The sequence below is a fragment of the Nuphar pumila genome, chromosome 7 (genome assembly GCF_984573655.1).
Source record: "Nuphar pumila chromosome 7, dmNupPumi1.hap1.1, whole genome shotgun sequence".
Lineage (NCBI taxonomy): Eukaryota > Viridiplantae > Streptophyta > Magnoliopsida > Nymphaeales > Nymphaeaceae > Nuphar > Nuphar pumila.
This window is the reverse complement of record NC_143255.1, coordinates 108,967,976-108,991,185: the sequence shown is the minus strand read 5'-3', so window position 1 is coordinate 108,991,185 and position 23,210 is coordinate 108,967,976. Positions and strand designations below refer to the sequence as shown.

Here is a 23,210-nt window from a genome sequence, read left to right as displayed (position 1 = left end):
TTAATGATTACACTGAAGATGACCAATTGCATCCTAGTTGCCAGCACCTTAGTTAGGATATTATATGGTGTGCATAGGACTTAAATGGGCTAGAATGATGAGATGTCTATAGCGTTGATTGTCTTGGGCAATAAAATGATTTCTGATGACCAAACACTTTGAGCAAATTATAATAGTGAAAAAAATCAATAAACTTGGAGCATAAATTTGATTTGACTACTTTCCAGAATCAAAAGAAGAAATCCACAGGGTACCCATTAATCCCAGAGGATTTAAGCTGTGACATGCTCCCTGACTACATGGATCTCCTTAGGACTAAAACGAACTTCCAATGACACCATTTGCTCGATAGTTTGAGGCAAAAATCATGCCCCTCACGACGATAGTCTTTTCAAAGAGACTGTGAAAATGCTCTGAAATCGTTAGAAGCAAATCTCCCCCCCCCCCCACACCCACACACACACCAAAGCTCCCCCAATCTTCATAAACTCATGTCTATTAACATGATTTATGTTGGAAGCATAACTATGAAAGAATTTGGTATTTTTGTGTCCATCCTTAAGCCAGAGGAGCCAGAGGACCCGGGACTTCTGATGTCATTTCTGCTCCTTAATTCTCCACTCTGTGATACAGGTAATGAGTTCGGACTCCCTACTCCCAGTAGGGGCTGACTGTAGACCACCTCCATACTTTGAAAGGCCTCTTATCGCCTATAACTCAGACTCTCATTTAGAGGCCTCAAAGTTCTTTAACCAATGCATGGCCTTATCCCTAAGGCGGTTAAGCTTCTTATGTAATTGATAGGCAGCCCACGTCCATTCTACTAGAGCAGCCCAAGAGCTTTGTACCATCTCAATAAACCCCTCCTCTTGCAACCACCAATGTTCAAAACGAAAACGTTGACTGCTCCAAAAATTGAATCCCAAACAAAGAAGCAAATGCCCATGATTCAAGATAGACCATGGATGTCAGACAACATATCTAAAGCCCCTTGAGAGAGAAGAACTCGATCAAGCTTGCGAAGGCATGGGCTTACATTTGAAAGTGAGAAGTATCGCACTTCCAAAGCACGCTTCCAAGAACAAAGACCTTTATAAGAACTACCCTCATTTTTTTTTTGTTATTTACATGGAGAAACCGCTTCCAAGAATAAAGACCTAACCACGCTCGCTTTGCCTGTCGTCACTTTTCTGACAACATAAAACTTTGTGGGCTTACCTCTTTCTCCTAGGAAATAGCCACATTTCTGCTTGCAAAAAGGGGTGTCCCACAGTATCGGAAAATGCAGAGAATCAGAGTTGGGGTGAGGGTACCTTAGAGGTTTGAAGAGTGTTGGAGGCCGTGTCTGGATGAGGGAAACCCATGGATCATAGACAGCGTCTTATCGGGGTTTTAAGAGTCATTTTTTGTTACTATTTAACCATGATAAATAGTTAATTATGGTTAAGTTGACGCCACCTACTGGAAGGACCTTTGGTGTCACGGGCCTATTTCCTTCAATGGGTCAGCGCGGCGCGACGATCCCTCCTCATCGTCGCAAGCATACTTATCAGCTCGCTTGCCGATCACGGAAGCTTGTAATCAGAGTGCAAGCGAGCAAGAGAGAATAGAGGGAGAGACATTGCAATCACAAGAAGCAATCACAAAGAGGGTGAACAAAAGAAGCTCAACGCATTTACTTCATTCACAATTTTGCCTGCAGGCTATTACAGTTCAAGTATACAGACTGCCCCTTCGGAGTATTGATTCACGTGAACTTGGCAGCTTACATCAGGCTCAACAAAAATAAAACAGACTCTAAGCGCAATTGTACAATATAAGTCGTAAGGGAACATGCTCCCCCCATCAAATCATGCGCCGTCCTCGACGCCATCTGTTTCATGGTAAGCTCTGACTTCAATCGGATAGCGGTTGTTTATTCAGAATGCATGCTCTCACATTGGTTCTGTTGTTTCCTCTCATTGTACCAAGTATTCCTTCGCCTCCCCTAAGTAGTTCACCTTATGGCAAAGGATCTGACTGAGGTGCTTTTTGGCACGTTGTGCTGTCGGGGCTCTCTGCATGATGGGAGTGCACTGTGGCACACTATGTTACGGATCTCTATCATTCGGATGGAACTGCTTGAGGTTGCACATGTGAAACACCGGGTGCACCTTGAAGTCAGAGGGTAACTTCAGCTTGTATGTCAGCTTGCCCACCTTCTTTGTGATGGTGAAGGGTCCTTCATACTTTCTGAGTCGTCCGTGGTGTTGCCCGCAGAAGATGCCTGTACGACCAGGATATAGCTTCACCAACACATGGTCCAAAACTTGAAACCCCGTGGGCCGACGATGCTTGTCCGCCCACTTCTTCATTCTCTTTGTCGCCTTGTGTATGAATGTATTCGTCAACTCATTTTGCTTGTGCCAATCGCGAACAAACTGATAGATGAATAATGGCCTTCTCTTTTCTAGTGCGACAAAAGTGTGTGGGGTCAGTGGTTGTTGCCCCGTGGCTATCTCAAACGGGCTATGGCCTAAAGACTCGCTCTTCTGCATATTATAACAAAACTGTGTCATATCAAAGAGCTTCACCCAATTTTTTAGATTGGCACTAACAAAGTGCCTAAGGTACTGTTCAAGTATCTCGTTGATGTGCTCTGTTTGCCCATCTGTCTGTGGATGGCAGCTTGTTGAAAACAACAAATCAAAGTCAAGTAGTCGAAATACTTCACGTCAGAACTTGCCCGTGAAGCGAGCATCGCGATCACTTATAATGTTCTTTGGTATGCCCCAGTGCTTCACCACATGCTTTACAAACAACTTTGAAGACTTCTCTGCAGGGCACTCCTTGGAAGTTGGGATGAAGGTGACATACTTTGAGAAACGATCTACCACAACCAAAATAGAACTAAGGTCATCTACCTTTGGCAGACTAACAATAAAGTTCATGGAGATGCTATCTCAAGAACGTTCTGGAATTGGTAGAGGCTCAAAGAGACCGACAGCCTTCTTATTTTTTCACTTATCTTGTTGGCAGATGAGGCATGTCCGCACATACCCATCAATGTCGTCGCTCATTTGCGGTCAATAGTAGCCATACTCAAGGACTGCTAAGGTTTGATCCTGACCAGGTTGGTTGGCCCATAGTGTATCATGGCACTCCTTAAGTAGCTCTCGACGGAGGCTTCCCCACTGCGGCACGAAGATGTGTCTTTCTTTTGTCACAAGAAGGCCATCCTGTAGCCAAAATCACTGAGTCTTCCCTGCCTACGCTAGAGAAACAAGGTATTGTGCAGTCGGATCCTGCTGCGTACCTTCACGGATGTGGTTGGATAATGTTCCCCCCAAATGCACTTCAGAAGGTTTCGTGTGTGCAGTTGTCAATTCAACCCTACGGCTCAGAGCATCCGCCACAACATTGATCTTTCCAACCTTGTACTACAAGCCAAAGTCAAACTCAGCAAAAAATATCTCTCATCAAGCTTGTTTAGGCGTCAACTTCTTATGTGTCTAAAAATAGCTTGTGGCCACATTGTCCGTCTTGACGACGAACTCAGCACCTAGTGTGAGTTTTATGAAAACCTTTTTTAAAATAATATTTTTAATGAAAATCCAATGAAAGCCAGACACCAAAAATATAAAAACCGGCTTGCACAAGTGGTAGAGTCCGGGTCGATCTCAGGGAACGGAAAATACTTCGTATTCAAACACACAATCTAACTACTCTTTATTGCCAAAATAAAAAGACTTAATTAAATAATTAACTACGATAGTATGGCCCTACGTAGAGGGCTTAAACAAAATAAATAAATGGTTTTATTACAGACTCAATTAATAAAATAAAATAAAACCCTAATCTAAAAAGAAAAGAAAAGGCTTCAGTGCTTTGAGTAGTCTTGTCCCTTCTTGAGGTAATGTATGTTTTCTTGAACTTTTGCTTTTCTGAGGGCACTTCTGAGAGCACAAAAAGGGCTATACCACAAGTTTGAACGCTTCCCTGCACACAACAAAGACACAGGACACAGCAGTACTAATAGAAGTAAAACAATTCTAAGTAAAAAAAAACACTACAAACAAATCTGAACTACTTTAGCAAACCACTGCAAGACGAAATAGCATAACCAATTGCTAATCTAGAACACGAACGAGATTAACTAATCATGAAACAACTAGTAAACACTACTCTACTTTCAAAAATCAAATGTGACACTTACTAAAATAAAATGACTAAAACAAATTGCTAATACTAAAACAAATGGCTAATACTAACACAAATGATTACATGACATGAACTAATGACATAGCTAACTATCATGTTAATTAATGTGATCAGCCTAATGAATTCAATGCAGCCACTGAAATGAATAACTAAAACAAATAATTGTGGATGAAGTAAAGCACAGCTAGTAAGACAGTTAATATCTAAGGAAATAATAACTAATGCAATTACTAACCTAAAGCAACCAGCATCTAATACAGTCAATACTAAACAGCAAACACAACGAAAATATTCAAACTCAATAACTTAACCTATACTAGCTTGACCTATATAAAAACTGGATAAACATGAATCAGCTTAGCTATATGCACTTTTAACGTTAACAAATAATTGTTGTTGAAACAAGGCACACTACCTTAAATAAAAGGAAGAGATGCTGAATGAAAACTAAAAAAATTGACCTAAGTAACACAACGGCTGAACCTAAGTAATTGAACATGCTGCCAAAAAAAAACAAAAGATGCTACGTTAGTATTAACTCTAATCTAACATATAATATTCTACTGCAAGCATTAATACTAATGAACAATAAAAACAATAGTACCTGTGTAATGCAATAAAATAAAGACTCTAACTACATACTGCAAATTGAGTTCATTTCAGGTATGCACAGCAATGTCATTTTTTTCTTCACAGCGTGAAACGCTGTGTATTTTTTCTTTCTTTTCTAATTTTTTTATTTTTTTATTATAGACAGCTAAAATCCAAGAAACCGTGTAACATGTAACCCTAAAGAACACAATGAAACGAACAGTCTAATACAGAATTCAGGATACGATTTTATTTTTTCTTTTCAGCACAAAATAAAAAAATAAAATAAGAAACTATTCTGAACACATAAAAAGAAGTGGAGAGAAGGAGAAGGAATTACCAAATAGTTCGGCTGGACTGGTTGAGAAAAGAGGGGTCTCTCCCGTATCAGATCGTCATGCTACTCTATTGTGCTGAAAGAAGACGAAGAAGAAGAAGCCGACGAGAAGGAAGAGAGAAGGAGAAGAAGAAGGGAGGAAGAAGAGCCGGCTGGTAGAGAGAGAGAGAGAGAGAGGGGGGGGGGAGGGAGGCGTACAATCCACCAGGGAAAAGATGCCTCTCCTTTGCTTTAGTATCTTATTTATAATATAATATTAGGTTAAAGCAAATTTTTCAACACAAGTCCAATATTTTCAATAATTTTCAAAAAGACCCACTTTAGTAAAACCTGTTTTATTGTCTAAAAAGAAAACTTCCTAAACTAATAAAAAATTTATAAATTAGCTAATGCAAACCTAAGCTAGCTAATCTACCATTAAGAAAATCTAAATCTAATAAAAATACTAAAACCGTAGGGAAAGCTTTGAAAACTTGATTTTCTGATAAGATTTAATTCAATGTGATTTCTCAGAACTAACAATAAAAATGGGTTTTTAGAGCGATTTTAACACAGATCATGCATAAATAATGATTAATAAAATGCAAATATTATGCATGATCAGCACCCAAGAGGTGGTGCTGTCAGGTCCTGAAACAGTACACAATAGCAGTCATCTCATGTTCATGCACTGTGTAACGCTTCTCTGCATCTTTCAGCTTGCGACTCTCATATGCGATCGAATGGCCATCTTGCATAATAACTCCACCAATGGCATAGTTTGAGGCATCCGTGTGGACTTCAAAGGGTCTCGAATGATCAGGCAGTCGCAACACTGACTCTCTCACTAAGGCTTTCTTCAAGCCATCAAAGGCATCTTGACATACTCTTGCCCAGAGTCATGCCTAATTTTTCTTTAACAAATCGGTGAGGGGCGCAGCAATGAGGGAATAGCCTTCGATGAAACACCGATAGTAATTTGCCAAACTAAGGAATGACCATAATTCTGACACTTTGCTTAGCAGAACTCATTCCTAGATGGCCCTTATCTTTTGCCCATCCATACGCAGCGCACAACGCCCCACAACATGGCCAAGGAAGTTGATCTCGTCCTGCCCGAAGAGAAACTTCTCTCGTTTAACACAAAGGTCATTCTCCTTCAACACCTTAAATACGGTTTGCAAGTACCCGACATGTTCCTCCATGTTGCTATTATAGATCACGATATCATCCAGATAGACTACCATGAACTTGTTTAAGTAAGGGTACAAGATTTGGTTCATTAAAGTTGTGAACATGGCTGGAGCATTTGTCAACCCAAATGGCATTACTAACAATTCGTAAGCACCACAGTGAGTGACACAAGTTGTCTTTGACTCATCACCTTCAGCAATTCTCACCTGCTAGTAACCCGATCGCAGATCAAGCTTGAAAAAGATACAGGCATTGTCTAGCTGATCAAACAATTATGTTATTAATGGCAATGGGTACTTGTTTTTCACCGTGACTTTGTTCAAAGCACAGTAATCCACACATAATCGCTTGAAGTCGTCATGTTTTATATGAAAAAGAATCGGGGTACCAAATGAGGCTTTCGATGGACGAACAATGCTTGCATCCAACATCTCATCTAGTTGCCTGTGCAACTCCTTCAACTCAACTGACCCCATACGGTATAGAATCATTGTAGGAGGCTTCGCTCCTGAGATCAACTCAACCTTGTAGTCGACCTCACATCTTGGAGGAAGACGCTTTGGTAATTTTGAAGGCATCACCCCCTGAAATTCCTCTAATAGTGGGGCTAGGTTCGGCAACACTGATGCTTCTACATTTTCTTCTTTTGCACACACTGCAACTAAGAATATATGTTCCCCATGCTTGACACCCTTCTTTAGTTGCATTGACGATAGCACTAAAGACTTGCCTTTCTGCGCAAGGCACTGCACTGTGTGGGACAGGTCTGACCCCATGATCGTCAACGTGTTAAACTTTGGCAGCATCATAACATTCTGGCTTCGCAGAAACTCTATACTCAAAATCACCTTGAAATCATTCAGGGGCACCACAGAGAAGTTGGTTTTGCCGACCTAACTCCCCACTTGAATAACCATGTCTCTTGTTTCACCAAGAATGAGCTTGGCCTTAGAGTTTACCATTTTGATGGTCCTCTGCTTTGGCCCAGGCTTCAAGCCCAACCGCTCTGTCTCTTCCTGCGAGACAAAGTTGTGTGTGGCTCCTAAGTCTATCACTGTTGAAGTAGACTTTTCATTCATAATGACTTCTAAGTATATAAGTTCTTTACTGACCTACATGTTCTTAGTCGCGCAACTTCTAGCTGCGTTAATCGATCGCATGGCCCCCATCCTTGATTGCATCGTCTCAGTGTCACTATATTTAGTATCGTTGCATTCTTCCTGTGCAGTGTTAGCTTGCTCATTGTCCTTCATGAGGCGCTTTGGGCATTGTCTGGCGATGTGCCTATCGCCACAGAACCAGCATGTCACAATCGCAACCTTATTGCTATTGTTATGCTTTATGTAGTTATGTTTCTTTTTTGATTGACGGTGTCTCGACGTCTCACCTTTATCATCGAGTCGCTCATCCTTCTTGCCTCCGTGGTCAGGCTTCTTCCCGACTTTGGTGGATGTAGTTAAAGGCTTGCACTGAGTGTCAACTAAGCGCTCAGTCGCCACATGCATCTTTCAAAATACGAGGGTTGCTTCTGTTTACTTCAGATTGTACCCATAACTGAAGTCTCATAATGAACCAGTTGAGCATGTCGTCTTCTGGCATGTTAGGTATCTTCAGCATAAGCTTCTAGAACGTTCTGACATAGTCTTGCAACAAACCAGAGTATTTGAGCTCATGAACCATCTGGTACGCCTGCCTCTGCACGTTTCTTGGCATGAAATAGTTGTGCAACTTTATTTTGAAGTTGTCAAAGGTGTCTATCACGCATTGACCCCTCTTCATGTCGTTGTGCTTCCGTCTCCACCAAGCGATAGCATCTCCATCAAATCATGTTGTTGCGGCTTTAATCCTCACATCCTCAATGATCATATTCTGAATATTCAAGTAGTCTTTTACTTAGAACAAAAAGTTCTCAATGGCCTTGCTATCGCGAGAACCATTGAATTTTGTGGGTCTTGGTACATCAATCCTTGATGACCTCTCGTCATTTCTGCCATTTAGGGGTCACTGTCTGTTGCAACGTACGGCTCTTTAATTGAAGTTTTTGTACTTCAGTCTGCAGGTCAGTCACTGTAGTCGTCAACGAAGTGACCTGCCCCATTAATAAGTTTATCTGCTCTTGCAGGCTCGCCACCACATCATTGAGTCCACTGAATGATTCACATGCGCGTGAAATCTCTTCCTTGTGCAAAGTCACATCTTTCACCAGCTTGTTAACAGTTGCAGTCAACTCTTCTTGAACCTGAGGTGAACTCATCTCCTCAGCTTCAGCAATTGCCTTGCTTTTAGTGTTGCGCAAGTTTTAATAAGGAGCCACGATGTCTTGCTCACAAATCGCAGCTTGTCGGCGTATCTGTCGACACCAATTTTGAAGTCCCTTCTCCAACACGAAAATGAGCTCTAATACCACTTGTCACGAACCTATTTTCTTCAATGGGCTAACGCGGCGCGACGATCACTCTTCACTGTTGCAAGCCTACTTGTCAGCTCACTTGTCGATCATGAAAGCTTGTAATTAGAGTGCAAGAAAGCAAGAGAGAATAGAGGGAGAGAAATTGCAATCACAAGAAGCAATCACAATGAAAGTGAACAAAAGAAAGCTCGTATACTGACTGCCCCTTAAAAGTATTGATTCATCTGAAATGGGTAACTTACATCGGACTCAACAAAAGCAAAACAGACTATAAGCACAATTATACAATGTAAGTCGCAAAAAAACATTTAGAATTAAAGGTATAAAAAGCAGTGATGGATTTGCAAAATTACTTAAGCCAATCCTGTATAATGCAGAGGCCAATTTGAAAAAAAAACCCACTAATTTTATTCCCCTCTTTATTTAATCGTAACCACCCGCAATTTCCTCCCATCCTCTTTCCTTTTCATTGACCATCTCTCTCTCTCTCTCTCTCTCTCTCTCTCTCTCTCTCTCTCTATATATATATATATATATATATATATATATATATATATATATATATATCACTCCAAATAATGGATCCACGGAGGGTCAGGTCAACGATGTAAAAATGAGAAAAGACAAAGGAAATAAAAGAAATAGGAAGGGTATAGTTGTTAATGGTAAAAATGAATTTTTTTAATTGAGGGTAAAATGATGATTTGGGATGAAAATATGAACCATCACCTTTGGAACCAACTCCAGGTATGATTTTGGTTAACCAAAAAATAAGTGAAGTTAACCCAAATAAATCGACAATCCTCCCAAATCCGAAAGTAGGGCTGGGAAACAAGCCCAGCCGCTAATGGTTCGGCTCGCCATGAATTGTTCATGTAGCTGGAGGGCAAGGCCACAAGCACAAGCAGCTCGTTAACCAAAAACGAGCCAAGCACGAACAAAGAATGCTGGTTCGGTTTGGTTCATCTTGTGTAAGACGGTAAGATTATATAATATAAAATTTCTTGTAAAATTATAATATATAAAATTTTTGTATAGCATGTCATAAAAAGGTATTTTAGCGTTAACAGGTGTTAAAAAGGCAGCTTTAGGTTGTAGGGGTCAGAAGTTCAAATCTCATTGTCATCATTGTAAAATACATGTTTTATTTCGTAACTCTGACTCAATTGACTCAGGTTTAGCTCAGGAGTGAGCTCGAGCTGACTTAAATGGTAAACGATCGGAGACTACCAGCCCTATCTGCAAGAAGAGAGGGAAAGAGCAGTAGTAAGTTGGAAAGCCAAGTTTATATATAACAAGCCAGAGCCCTCCTATGTTGCGGCAACCAATCCGTAGAATCACCACTCTTCGATTAAACATCTTCCGTTTGTTATCCAACATCCTATCAAGGGAAAAAAAAACTCCACTCACACACAAATCAAACTTCTACCTAATCCTCCTGTCATCATCTAATCCATACCAATGAAAATAATAGTATTCTCGTATTCAACATTTTTCAGCACAACGACAACAATCTCACATTTGTTCCCTACACATTTCCGACTGAACTATCAACACTTGGTTAAGACTACTCAACACCAAATCCATGATTTTACGCAAACATAGAAGGTTGAAAGTTACTACCACTCCACATTTTACGCTTATTTAACAACAAAATGAGAACACCATAGAATATATCTATTGCGTTAGAGAATAAATAACGATTACGACTCGACAACATCTATATTGACCAAGCAAATATCAGGAAGGTTATAGGGTTGACAATACTATCAAAAATCTAGTACATAAGTCAAGAAAAACAATGCTCAAAGTAAAACTGACACCGACCATTACCAGAAGAAAAGCTCAGTTACCGAGTAACAAAACCCAAGTACTTAAAGCCCTTCCAATTCAGCTCTCTGCCTTTAATCAACTTCTTCCATCTTGCTCTCACCGTTGGCATCATCCTCCAATGGGGGCATGTCGGTGTCTTCTGCACCGACAATCTCATCCTCATCGATGCTCAGGCCCAGCTTAAGCATCCTGTGGATCCTTCCTGCAAAAGTGTTGGGTTCATCCAAGCTGAACCCAGAAGTAAGCAAGGACGTCTCGAACAGCAGCAGCACCAGGTCCTTCACCGACTTGTCGTTCTTGTCAGCCTCTGCCCGCTTTCTGAGCTCCTCCATTATAGCATTTTCTGGGTTAATCTCCATCGTCTTCTTGCTCGACATGTATGAAGACATGCTGCTGTCCCTCAGAGCCTGAGCCTTCATTATCCTCTCCATGTTAGCCGTCCACCCGTACTCACCCGTCACCAAACAGCAAGGGGAGTCCACAATCCTATCAGACACAATCACCTTCTCAACCTTGTCACCCAATATGTCCTTCATCACCTTGCACAGCACTTCAAATGCTGCCTTCTTGTCCTCCTTTCTCTGCTTCTCCTCCTCCGTTTCCTCCAACTTCAGACCCTCCTTTGTAGCCGAAACCAGCTTCTTTCCATCATACTCCTTGAGCTGCCCAACTGCATACTCGTCAATAGCATCCACCATGAACAGCACTTCGTAACCCTTCCTCTTCAGTCTCTCAAGGAAAGGAGAGTTCTCCACTGCCTTCTTGCTTTCACCAGTTATGTAGTAGATATCCTTCTGACCTTCCTTCATCCTCGTGACATAGTCCTTCAAGCTTGTTATCTCGTCACCACTCTTTGTTGAGTGGTACCTCAGCAACTCGGCCATTTTGGCTCTGTGTTGGCTGTCCTCATGGATACCCAACTTGATATTCTTTGAGAAGGCTTCATAGAATTTGTTGTAGTCATCCTTGTTCTCAGAAATCTCAGTGAACAACTCAATGCATTTCTTCACCAGGTTCTTTCTGATCACCTTCAAGATCTTGTTCTGTTGAAGCATCTCACGAGAGATGTTGAGAGGAAGGTCATCCGAGTCAACAACTCCCTTAACAAACCCAAGATACTCGGGGATCAGTTCGTCACAGTTGTCCATGATGAACACACGACGAACATAGAGCTTGATGTTGTTCATCTTCTTTCTTGTGTCAAACAGATCAAAAGGAGCACGCTTCGGGACAAAGAGAATGGCTTTGAATTCAAGCTGTCCTTCAACTGAGAAGTGCTTGACTGCAAGATGATCCTCCCAGTCGTTGGTCAAGCTCTTGTAGAAGGAAGCATACTCTTCCTTGGTGATCTCTTCTGGTTTCCTCAGCCAGAGAGGCTTCTGCTTGTTGGTTAGGGACCATTCATGGGAGACCTCCTTAACCTTTTTCTTCTTCTTGGTCTCCTTCTCTTCATCAACTTCCTCTATGTCTCCCTCCTCCTCTTTCTTGTCGTCCTCCTCTTTCTTATCTTCCTCCTCGTCATCGCTGACTTCCTTCTCTGTGGTCTTCTCAGTCCACAGATAGATGGGGTAGCTGATGAACTCAGAATGCTTCTTCACTAGGTCCTTCAGTCTCCTTTCCTCTAAGTACTCCAGCTGCAAGTATAGCCAAGATTTAAATTAGACCACAAAACGACTGATACAATGAAACAAGAAAGCTCCAATTTCTACCACAACCACAGCAAAAATATGCATCTGATAAACAACAATAAAGCAAATGAAGGATAACTCAGGATGGCAATTACCTGATCCTCCTTCAAGTGAAGAGTGATCTTGGTCCCTCTTCCCAGGCTTTCTCCTGAGACATCCCTAGTTACACTGAATGAACCACCTGCCTGTGATTCCCAAATATACAGCTCATCGTCATTGTGCTTGGTAGTGACGATCACCTTCTCTGCTACCAAGTAAGCAGAGTAGAACCCCACTCCAAACTGACCAATCATGCTCACATCAGCACCAGCCTGCAGTGCCTCCATGAATTCCTTTGTGCCGGACCTTGCAATTGTACCCAAGTTGTTCACCAAGTCTGAACCATTCCAACTCCATTAAGCATATTGCAAACAAGTGAAGACAAACCTAAAAAATTGCTAAGGGAAGGGGAAACACATACCAGCTTTGGTCATGCCAATACCACTGTCAATGATGCTCAGTGTTTTGTTAACCTTGTCAGGAACAAGCCGAATGAACAGCTCAGGCTGTCCATCCAGCTTGCTCTTGTCTGTCAAGCTTTCGAATCTAATCTTATCCAATGCCTATTAAAAAAAACAAAAACATATCAGATACACAACTCCACGATGAGAAAAGAGAACCCGAAATACATCAGATTACACCAATAATATCAAAAACAATGGATTCAGCTACAGAAGAGAAATAAGTACCATAGAAAACAGAGACCAAGTATCTATAAAAAACAAGAACTCCCCCTAACACTAGCAAACCAATCACAACAAAACAACACCAGACGAACAAATTGTCAACATTATTCTAGCACACTTAAAAATAAATCAAACAAATTACTGTGCAGAAAAAAGGAGAGAAGCAAATAGAAAATAAGGTGAACCAAGTTTAATCTCCAGCAAACCAAATGCTTATCTATCCAATCTAAATTTGACATTACCAAAAGAAAAGTTAAAGGATGTGACAAGTCCATGTTTGTGGTACCCTTATTGACAAGAACACTTGTGGTTTACCTTTTCTTCTGTTGAAAAGGTAGATATAAACGCACTTGGAGAAGTCAAAACATTGGCATGAAGAATAACTAAATCCAACTGTAAAACATGGGCAGTGAACCAGTGAAAAAGAAATGACCCGTCACAGCCCCCCACAACATACTATTAAACAAATCTAATCCTTGCTTAGAAAGGTACTACTGATCTCCATATTTAGATCCTTCTGCTTCCACTATGACTACAAGCAGATGATTATTTCAAAAATATTTCTTTAAAAGAGGGTTTGGCGGAAAATAGTAATACCAAAACGCATGAAACAGAGACCATAAGTACCAATATAAAACCAGATCTACCAACCATCACAGAATCAATCTCTTAAGCTTAGGAGCTGAAGGTGTCCATAATGACAGAGGAACACATGCAAGTAATTAGTGAGGCATCAAACTAACAAAAGCAGATGATTTCTAAAATATTAGCATCTATTGGCTTAAAGAGAGCTCAGGCTTAAGATGGTTGATCAAAAATCCGCAAAGAAGACTAAAATTACTTACAAAAAATACAAAATCAGATCTATCAACCATCATAGAGCCTAATTCTTCAAATTTGGGGATGTGGGCATCAAACAAAACACCAGAAAACGCACAAACAAGCATCAAACTAACAAAAACAACGAGTTTGACGACGATGGTAGCCACTAAAAGACCACGGAAACGCCGTTATAGCACCAAACAAAAACGATTCCAAGGCATTAGAAGAGATGGGTATCGATCAAGACAGAAGAAGTAAGAAGGAGAGAGCAGAGACTCACATCAGAGGAGTTGCTGATGAGCTCACGAAGGAAGATCTCCTTGTTGCTGTAGAAGGTGTTGATGATGAGGCTGAGAAGCTGGTTGATCTCCGCCTGGAACGCAAACGTCTCGACCTCACCACCCTCCATCTGAACCGTTGATGGAAACTACCAACAAAACAAGGATGTAATCAAAAGGAGAGATGGGTAGCGAGCGCGAGAGGGGGTGCGAAGCTTATAATCACGCTAGGGTTAGGGCTTGCTCGCAGAAGGATAGATATTTATATTGAGAACGGTCTCTTTCTGGAGACTTCTATGCCTAAACCCCTCCCTCTCTCTCTCCTTTTTTTATTTTTATTTTTCTTTTTTCCCTTTTTTCGTAATGGAGAAGAAAAAGATCTTGGAGTCTAGAAGCTTCTGACAGTTGAGCAATTCCATTAATGTTCTGAGGGCAACATCTTTGGTTGTGAGAGGAACCCTTAGACCTATAATTTGTGGACACTTCTGCACCGTCCATTTTCAGGGTTGACGGTCAAGATGATGCCAATAACGACCCGTTGGACGGCCATGATTTTTGCAAACTTCCACGCTGTGGGGCCTGGATTGCTCGATGTGGACGAGCGGTGGATAAAACAGAAAGACCCGGGCTGTCAACGGGTCGGGTATCTGACGCATCAGGGTATACCCGAACCCGCCCAAATAACAAATTGTCAGATTTGGGTTTTATCGGGTCGTGAAAATTGAATCCCAAACTCGAACCCGGATAACGGGTCGGATCGAGTACCCGGGTAGGGTTGAGTCGGGTACCCTACAAAAATCATAACCCTAACTCGGTCAGCATAATATTATTCGAGTCAGCATTTTTCAAGCCCATACTCCGGAATTCCGGTTCCAGTCAGGTTGGGTACCCAGTAAAAACCCGACCCACTGACAGTCCTAAATTTATAGGGTTAGGGTGTTTAGTTTATTCTAAACAAATCCAGATCTATATCTGGATAACGGGTTTGGATAACCGCTATTAATAGATTTTTAAAAGTGTTGTTTACAAGAAAATAACGTTAGAGTACTAACAAATTTAGAGTAAAGATATAAAGCGCCTTAAATACGAAATAATGCAATAAAATTGATATAGGAATGCCAAATGATGTTCCGAAATTATGAAATAAGCCCCAAAGAAATTCAAGATAGTAATGTTATTTGTGGAAAAAAAAATTAATTAACGGTGTAGCTAAATAATTTTTATAATACCATATTGTAAGATTCAGGGTTAATCTACGTGTAATGAGTAATGGGTACAGGCTAAATAAAATGTGTTAAATGAGTTTTTCAGGTTTTTTTGATTTTATTTTTAAATTCTGACCGTACAGATGTATTAACAAAAATAGCAATTATACCCTCTGAAATGTGTTCTTTCTTTTTGCAAATCAGCTCCTGCATTATTTGTTTTTTGCAAAATGGTCTTCGAAGAGGCAAACAATCATTTTTACTGACTTTTTGCAAATTAGTTTTTTTGTTTTTAATTTGGCATTTGCAGAATGGTGGTAGAGCCATCAATTTTTTTCTCCCCTTAAACGGCTCATAACCTCAAGGACTATTTTGCAAGAATAAATGAAAATGAGGGGACCAATTTGCAAAATCTCATAACACAAGGTCTATTTTGCAAATTGCTAATAAGACTAGACTATTTTGCAAAAAACTGGAAAAAAAAAACTGTGTTTTTTGTTTGTGCAGACAAGTTGAAAGATAACCTTTGTTTTTTTTTTATAGTTTTAAATGAGTATATCATGCTTATAATGTTGTATACATCTTTATCAACAAAATACTAGGATCAAAACAAAATACTAGGATTAAACATTTGTTTCGTTTTTACACATAATCTTAATTATTTATTTTGCCATTTTTGCAAAATGTAATTTTATTAATTTTATTATTAGGAAAAAGAAAAATAACACTTAAAAAATCTACCACGGCGAGGGTCGCCACTTGAGCAGCATGATGGTTGTGAGGATGCCAAGACGAAGGCGTCAGATCAAACCTCTTTGGTGCATGAGTGTGTCTACAGCTTTCAAAGGTGGGCCACATGGTTCTTCATCATAAAAAAATACTTAAAAAATCTTTCAAAAGACCTTTATCACTATGCTTTGGCAAGATCCAAACCTGAAATTGGATATTGAGAGTCTAACTACAGTAGTGGTGGATTCAGGATTTTGCTTAATGGAGGGCAAAAACTTTTTGGTTTCTAATATTTAAAATTTTCAGAACTTTTCAAAAGGGGCATCACTTACTGGGTTGAATTTTTTTTTAAATTTTCTAAAAATCCTGGTTCAGCCATGCTGCTTGGGCTGAATCATAGTGACAAATGTTTTTATCGGCAATTTCTCGTTTCTCAAAAACTCGCAAGAAATTTAAAAAAATCATAAATCTCGTGTTTTTTTCGGCAAAATCTCAGCAATAAAAAAATTAATTAAAAATTATTTTTTATAAAAAATAATAAATTTTATTTAAAAATAAAAATACACAATTTTTTCGTGATAAATAGCTGTTTAAAATGTAAATATCACGTTTAAATCATGATATTTATGTTTTTTTTCATAAATCTCACGATATTTTGAAAATATCGTGAGAAATTGCCGTTTTAAACTTTCAGGCAATTTCTCGCGATATTATCGTGAGATTTTCATAAATCTCGCGATATTTGTCACTATGGGCTGAATGTGCCAAATATGATTGAATGTCTAGTATAACACAACCTACAACATGACTCCTTCCTTCAAAAATCCTGCCATTTCTTTCTTTACAAATCTGCCACCAGGCTGAAACAAGCCACCATTTCCAAACCCATTGTCATTTTTTGGAAAACTTGACAAAATGAGGGCCCAAAACTAGAATCCCTGAGGTTTAAGCATGGAAAAACCTTTAAGCTCAAACCTTCAAGCATGGAAAATGAAAATTGATTGAAAGAAAAGACAAGAGCAGAACAAGTGCACAACAGTCTCCAAGTCTTGCTCACACAAACAACAATGGTGAGGAAAATGAACTCCCAATTTCTAAATATAGTCAAGAGTGTTAACATGGCCAAATAACAAGGCCCATATTAAGAATAGCAACCGAGGCGAAGGCCCCAAACCGATCCCTTAGGCAGCCAATCCATACTTGTTTCTAAGCTTACAGCATAACTAGAGGCCATTGAGAATTCTCCATTTGAAGCAAGGGACCATTTGAGACCAGTCCCATCATCTGATTGAACTAAGAAAGAGTAGAATACCTGGAAAGATTTGGAAATCACCTTCCACACTAGGGTTAACCTCTTTTTCAGGTGTAGTGCTCAAGCCAGTCTAGTGGGGGGGGAATCACTCAATTTTATATTTACGCTTCAAGAAATCCAATGAAGGCATTTCTCCTTTAGCAGAACGCTACCACCACCGGCATAAGAGAGCTAGGTTGAGGATTAAAAGCCTTTTGATGCCTAAACCGTCTCTTTCAATAAGAGAAGTTACTCTTTTCCAATTTACCAGCACTTTACAAGGACCCCAACCTCCCCACAGAAAATTAGAGATCTTATTTAGCTTATTGATGTGATGGCCCTGTCAAGCTTCGTTAGGCATGGCATATCAAGCTTGTTGGACCAAGAGTAAGTTTGAGCCCTAGAAGAAATGTCATATAGGTTGCATCTATCAAGAAAATTATTGAAGTCCTGCATCGATTTGACTGAAAGATTACATTCATTGGAAGATGGCAGGCAATTAAAGTCCCCAAGAATACACCAATGAGCAGATACTTGAAACAATTCATTCCAAAAAACTCGCTTTCTGGATCCAGTTGTAGGACCATACACTATAGATAATAAATAGCAAGGGAGCTTTAAGATTAAAGGTTTTTGATAAGTAGTCAGTCAATTGCTTTAAGATTAAAGGTTTTTGATAAGTAGTCAGTCAAGTGCGCCCACCCTATCAAACTGCCAAAGCACAATTATTCCTCTTGAAGCTCCAGAAGAAGGTTTAAAAGCAAAATTGCGATCACCCCAAACTGAGTTTATGAAGCACAAATCAGCATGCTCAATTTTCGATTCAACCACTGCAAGAAAGTTCCGGGCAGAAGTCGTTTCTCCAATTAGCAAGGTACAACTGCCTCTCTCAGGAATTGAGGCCCTCGGCATTCCATACTACAGCTTTCATTGGGGAATAGATGAAAATTTCCTTGCCTGACGAGTAACTCGGCCATCAGTTGGGAAAGCAATGATGGAAGCATAAGCAACCTTAAGATCAAGGCTTTTAATTTCTCTCTCTTAAGCTTCGAGAGTCGAAGGCTCTTTCGATTCATTGGGGTTTCCATTTCCCCATTACTGAACTTTGGCTTGAAGTTCCTTTTGAATCTCATTCATGAGAAACAGAAATGTCCATAGAGTGATTTTTCCGGCCGAAAAACCAAGCATCACTCACGGTCAAGAAGAGGCGGGAAAGGAGAGGATGGGGCAAGCTCAGTTAAGGAGGCGGGTAGTTGCTGTGGAACCCGGCCAAAGGAAGGAGATGAAAGATCGGCAGTGGGAGACAGATCAGGTGGCAAAAGGGGTCCAGAAGCTTAGACTCGACCCAACAAAAATGGGTCGAGTGCAGCGGGAGAACCACTTAACCAATCTGTGGCAAGGGTGAAGTAGGCTCGGAAGAAGTGCAATGAGAAGGGTCGGGCGAAACAGGCTGAGAAATAGAAGAGACCCAGCCAGGTGAAGGGCAAGACGGAACAGGAAATATGGATGAGTCCCCAGGCTGGACTCGATCTAAAAAATCTGGATCAGACCCAAACCATGTAAGTGAGATGGGTTCGGTCCCAGGAAGGTACCGGGTCAAGGTGGGTTAGGCCCAGATTAGGGGAAGAGGGAAAACTGCAATCCACGTCATAGGATGTTACATGGCTAAAAGAAGGAGGGCAATAAAGGGAAAACGGCAACTGGGTAATGATATTCAAACGAGGCAATGAAGGCTATATGGGGAAAGAGAAAGAAGGCAAGGGAGATAGTGATTAAAGATGTTGGGTAGATTGCGTATAAGAGGTTAGGCCTCCAGATTGACGTCCTTAAGGGCATGTTTGAATCACTGTCCCTCTCTCGAAATGGGATGAAATAGACGTGGGGGACGGTGATTTTAACAAACCTTGAACGCTCGGAACAGTGTTCGCCGCATCCTTAAAAACCTGTTCTTTTGTAACAGTCTTCCTCCTATTACAAAAAAAAGCTGGACGAGAGAAACATGTTTAAAAAAAAATGAGTGCAAGGGTCCCCGACTCTCTCTCTCTCTCTCTCTCTCTCTCTCTCTCTCTCTCTCTCCATGAAAAACGGGATGAGTCGGCAGATCGTCACGGTGGTTGGAGTCCTAGAGAACCGTTTGCATGTGGTTTCATGAGCTAAGATGATCGCGTTTTCAAGAGGATGTGTTAGTGTTTAGGGCTGCGAATGTGCGTCTGAAAAGAGTTGTTGCTCCGGGATTAATCTTTCTTCTGTTTCGTTTGTGTCCGCTAAAAGGGGGGTCCTTTGAGATTCAGATTAGGGGCTTTGGCGGAGATTCAGGTCAGGTGCTTCTGCGTCCATCGGTGACGGGGCCCGTGGTCGGCATCAAAGATGATGAATGTGAATAGGAAGGGTGGCGAGGCGTGTTGTGGGGGTCAGGATCCGATGAATGGGATCGGGAATCGCTGGGCCGAATTCAAATGCGTATGAAGATGGTGATCGGTCCTTCATTACATTTTTTTTGGGGGGGAGGGGGTTTCCTGCTCATTTTGGGTTTTTTCAATATGATTTTGCATTGCAGAAGATTGGATATAAGTTTTTTTTTTATTGATTAGGGTTTCTTTCTTCTTCATTCTTTCCCCCATCAAACAAAGGACATTTGTTGGGCTTGGAACAAAAAGAACAGAACGAACAGAACATTCTGTTTTTTTTTGTTCATCTCGTCCAACCCTACACAAGGTATCAAACATACCCTAAATGCCCGGGCCAACTCCGAGTCCCACCTGGTTGACGGTTGGTTGTTGATCTCCCACAGCATTGATCAGCATAACTGCCACGTCATCTGTTCCACCTGCCACATCACCCTTTCCAAGCGTTCCCTGCAGGACTGGTGACTGTTCCGCTTTCCATGGCAGTTCAGCATTCTTTGAGGGTGGTGCACAGATCCTGCCGGGTAACGTATTCCAGCGGTGCACAGTCCTTTGAGGAAGGGTGACGAAGGTATATGATCTTCGATGCCTTGGGAGGATAGGGACAAGAAAGGATCCGAACTTGGGGAGTTCAGCGAACACATTAACAGATCCGGCTGGATGGAAGTCGATGGGTTTTTAGTAGAATCCTTAGAAGCTTTTGGTATTCGACTTCGAATGACGAACAAATTTGGATTGTTTTTTGCAACATCCAAACTGCATTTGTATCAATGCTTGCGACGTTGGAAGTTGAGGAAGCTGCATCTCTCGCACCATCAGTCCCCAGGCCAAGCCGGGAAAGTGGACATTTTTTTCAGCAGTAACTTGCGGTGTAAGAAAGATTGAGTTGAAGACCAGTCCAAAGATCCTACATCCAAACAGTCTCTGATCGTTCTGGAAAGCTTCAGGAAGAACTCTTGATTGAAATCGGAATTGTCCAAGCAGTGCGGATTAGAGGACAAAAGATCTAGCCTCACGCCAAGGTTCGAGAGAAATCCCTGGTTGATTTCTCGTGATTGACTCCAATGGAGTGAGTCCCCAAGTACTTTTTTTCCGATAGGGGCAAGATGCGATGTAACGGAGGGCGACCAGCAGAGGAGGGCCACCTGAGATTGGATTGACGATATCTGGGACGTTTTTCAGGGAAGCTAGCAGCATCGTTACGTCTGAAACAGCGGTATCCACGACCAGATCGTGAGTCCAAGACCCCCTTCTCACCATCTCTCCTTGTTGGACCAGTGTGAGTAGGGATGGGCAACCGGCCCGGCAGATCGATGGGCCAAGCCGACCCAGCCTGCCATGGGCCAGGTTTGGGCCATGAATTTAAACCCGGGCCCGTTAGGAACCTGTCCGAAACCCACCCGTTATATAAGTGCGCCAGGCACAGGGCCGGAGTTATTTATTAATTTTTTTAATAATATAAAAAAATTTAAATTTAAATATTAGGTAGTAACTTGGATAACTATTATTATTTACCCATGGGAACTTGCTATTTGTTAATTATTATTATTTACCTAATTAATTGTACTAATAAGAAATTAATTCCATGGGAACTTGTTATTCTCTGGTTAACCCATAATTTCAGTCAAGCATTTATGCATTTTAAGATTGGGCCAGGCCCAGCTGGGCCAGACCAGGCCCGCTTCACATTGGCCTGTTGGGCCAATGGGGTTCTCTTCAAACCTTAAGAACCTAGCCAAAACCCAGCCTGTTAATAAATAGGCCCGTTGACCATGCCAGCCCGGTCCATTAGCGGGCCAGCCCTATGCCCACCCCTAAGTGTGAGCTATGTTAAATCTCTTATTGGTGTTAGACTTCCTGATCCCATTTCATGAGTTGAAACAAGCTCTTTACGAGTTGAACATGAGCTGAGCCACAAGCAGCTCGTCACGTTTCTTAGCCCTAATCAGTGTGACGTTTTCTAAATTAATGATTATGTAGAACCACGAAAAAAAAAAAAACTAAAGAATTTAGAAGGGCAAGTCATGAACTTTGTAAGTTTTGATTATTTTGTTCACAACTATAACGAAAGCAAAATAGTAAATCAGTCAAGTCCAAGCCCACCATGTATGGAAGTGCTTACATTTTGATAGAAAATTTTGAATATTCATCTCATATGAAAGGCAAAAGTATGGATAGGAAATATTTCACCACCCTTTTTATCAAGTCTTTGGCCTTGGAGTGGAGAAGGTTTCATATATACTGCTGGAGAAAACCTACAAAACTATCAAAATGATGCCATTGATGTCACCCTTTATATCCCCCTTGTGGATCCCTACCATCCATACCTCATACATGACAGACTAATGGCCAACCTAGAGAGTGGAAGATGATGGAACATGGAGAACTTCCTTAACCTTTATAAATCCCAACGAATTTGTTAAAAGAAATTATACAATCGTTATTGATACCTTGGTGGAAGTAAAACTTATGGTCACTATTTCCAGAGTATATATCAAACGAAGGCAGGAGACCATGGCCATATGCAGGTTGGTGGATTATAACAGGGCACAGTGTGGGCAACATATATAATTAGTTAATTACATGCTAATCAAAGTAGCAAATAACTTGAATTACCTTGTTTCTTTCCTTCAAAAGTTAACAGGCTTAACTATATGCTGCCGCTGACGATGCAAAATTAACTCTTCGCACTACCCGTCAAGCTTTGATTTTTATTCTGCCTGAACATGATCATAAAAGGTTTTTAATTGTGAACAATCAGTGGCATACCATGATTTTCTCTCCAAGAGATCTATTTTCACATACTGTTGAATCTGCACTTTTAAAAGATGGTCTAATTGCAAATAATCTAAACTGAATGAGATTATATTTTGGAGTGATGCATCTTGCAAGTATTATGTCTGCAGCATTAATATACACATCTGGATTTTATCTAAAGCAGCTCCATATTAATTGCATAATCCAGCAAAACTGGTTCCAGATATAATTACAGACGTGATAAAGCTGAAACAGCACTATTCCAATTAAAGAGTTTGAGGACAAAATTTGGGGGGAAGAAACCCTCCATCAGGCATGAAGTGGAGCCTTTGCTGAAAGGCTTGTCTCTGATATTAGTTTCTAGCAACTGGTCCTCTTAGCAACCATTACAAAATAAACTATGCACTCCTTCCAGTTCCTACTGTAAAATGTTTTTCTTCCTAGATCAAAAGTTCAGTTCACTCCATGTATCCAAGTATGCAGCAGCAAAAGACTATACAAAATTTTAGTTCACTCCATGTACCCAAGTATATAGGCAGCAATAGTTTATACAAATATAACTACGACTTCTGGGAGCCACTGGTAGCAATATGTTCATGAGGCCCAAAACACATTATACAGATGACCTGGATCACAAAACATGTGTCATAAATAATGGCTGAACAAAAAAAACGCCTTGTTCAAATTTAGAGATTAACTGATGATTCGAACATGAAATTGCATTTTGAAGACCTGTAAAAGTCAGCATCAAACTTTGAAAAATTCA

At 40.7% G+C, this 23,210-nt stretch overlaps 1 protein-coding gene across 1 annotated transcript; it reads right to left on the bottom strand.

Annotated features, from left to right (window-relative positions):
• Window positions 1–10,354: 10,354 nt before the first annotated feature.
• LOC149832865 (heat shock protein 83-like) lies at window positions 10,355–14,411 on the bottom strand. The gene is made up of 4 exons (XM_090014749.1): window positions 14,060–14,411; window positions 12,693–12,834; window positions 12,328–12,608; window positions 10,355–12,178 (listed from the first exon to the last, which is right to left on the bottom strand). The coding sequence occupies exons 1-4, from the start codon at window positions 14,186–14,188 to the stop codon at window positions 10,616–10,618; spliced, it is 2,115 nt and encodes a 704-aa protein (XP_089870875.1). The 5' UTR covers window positions 14,189–14,411; the 3' UTR covers window positions 10,355–10,615.
• Between the last annotated feature and the right edge of the window lie 8,799 nt (window positions 14,412–23,210).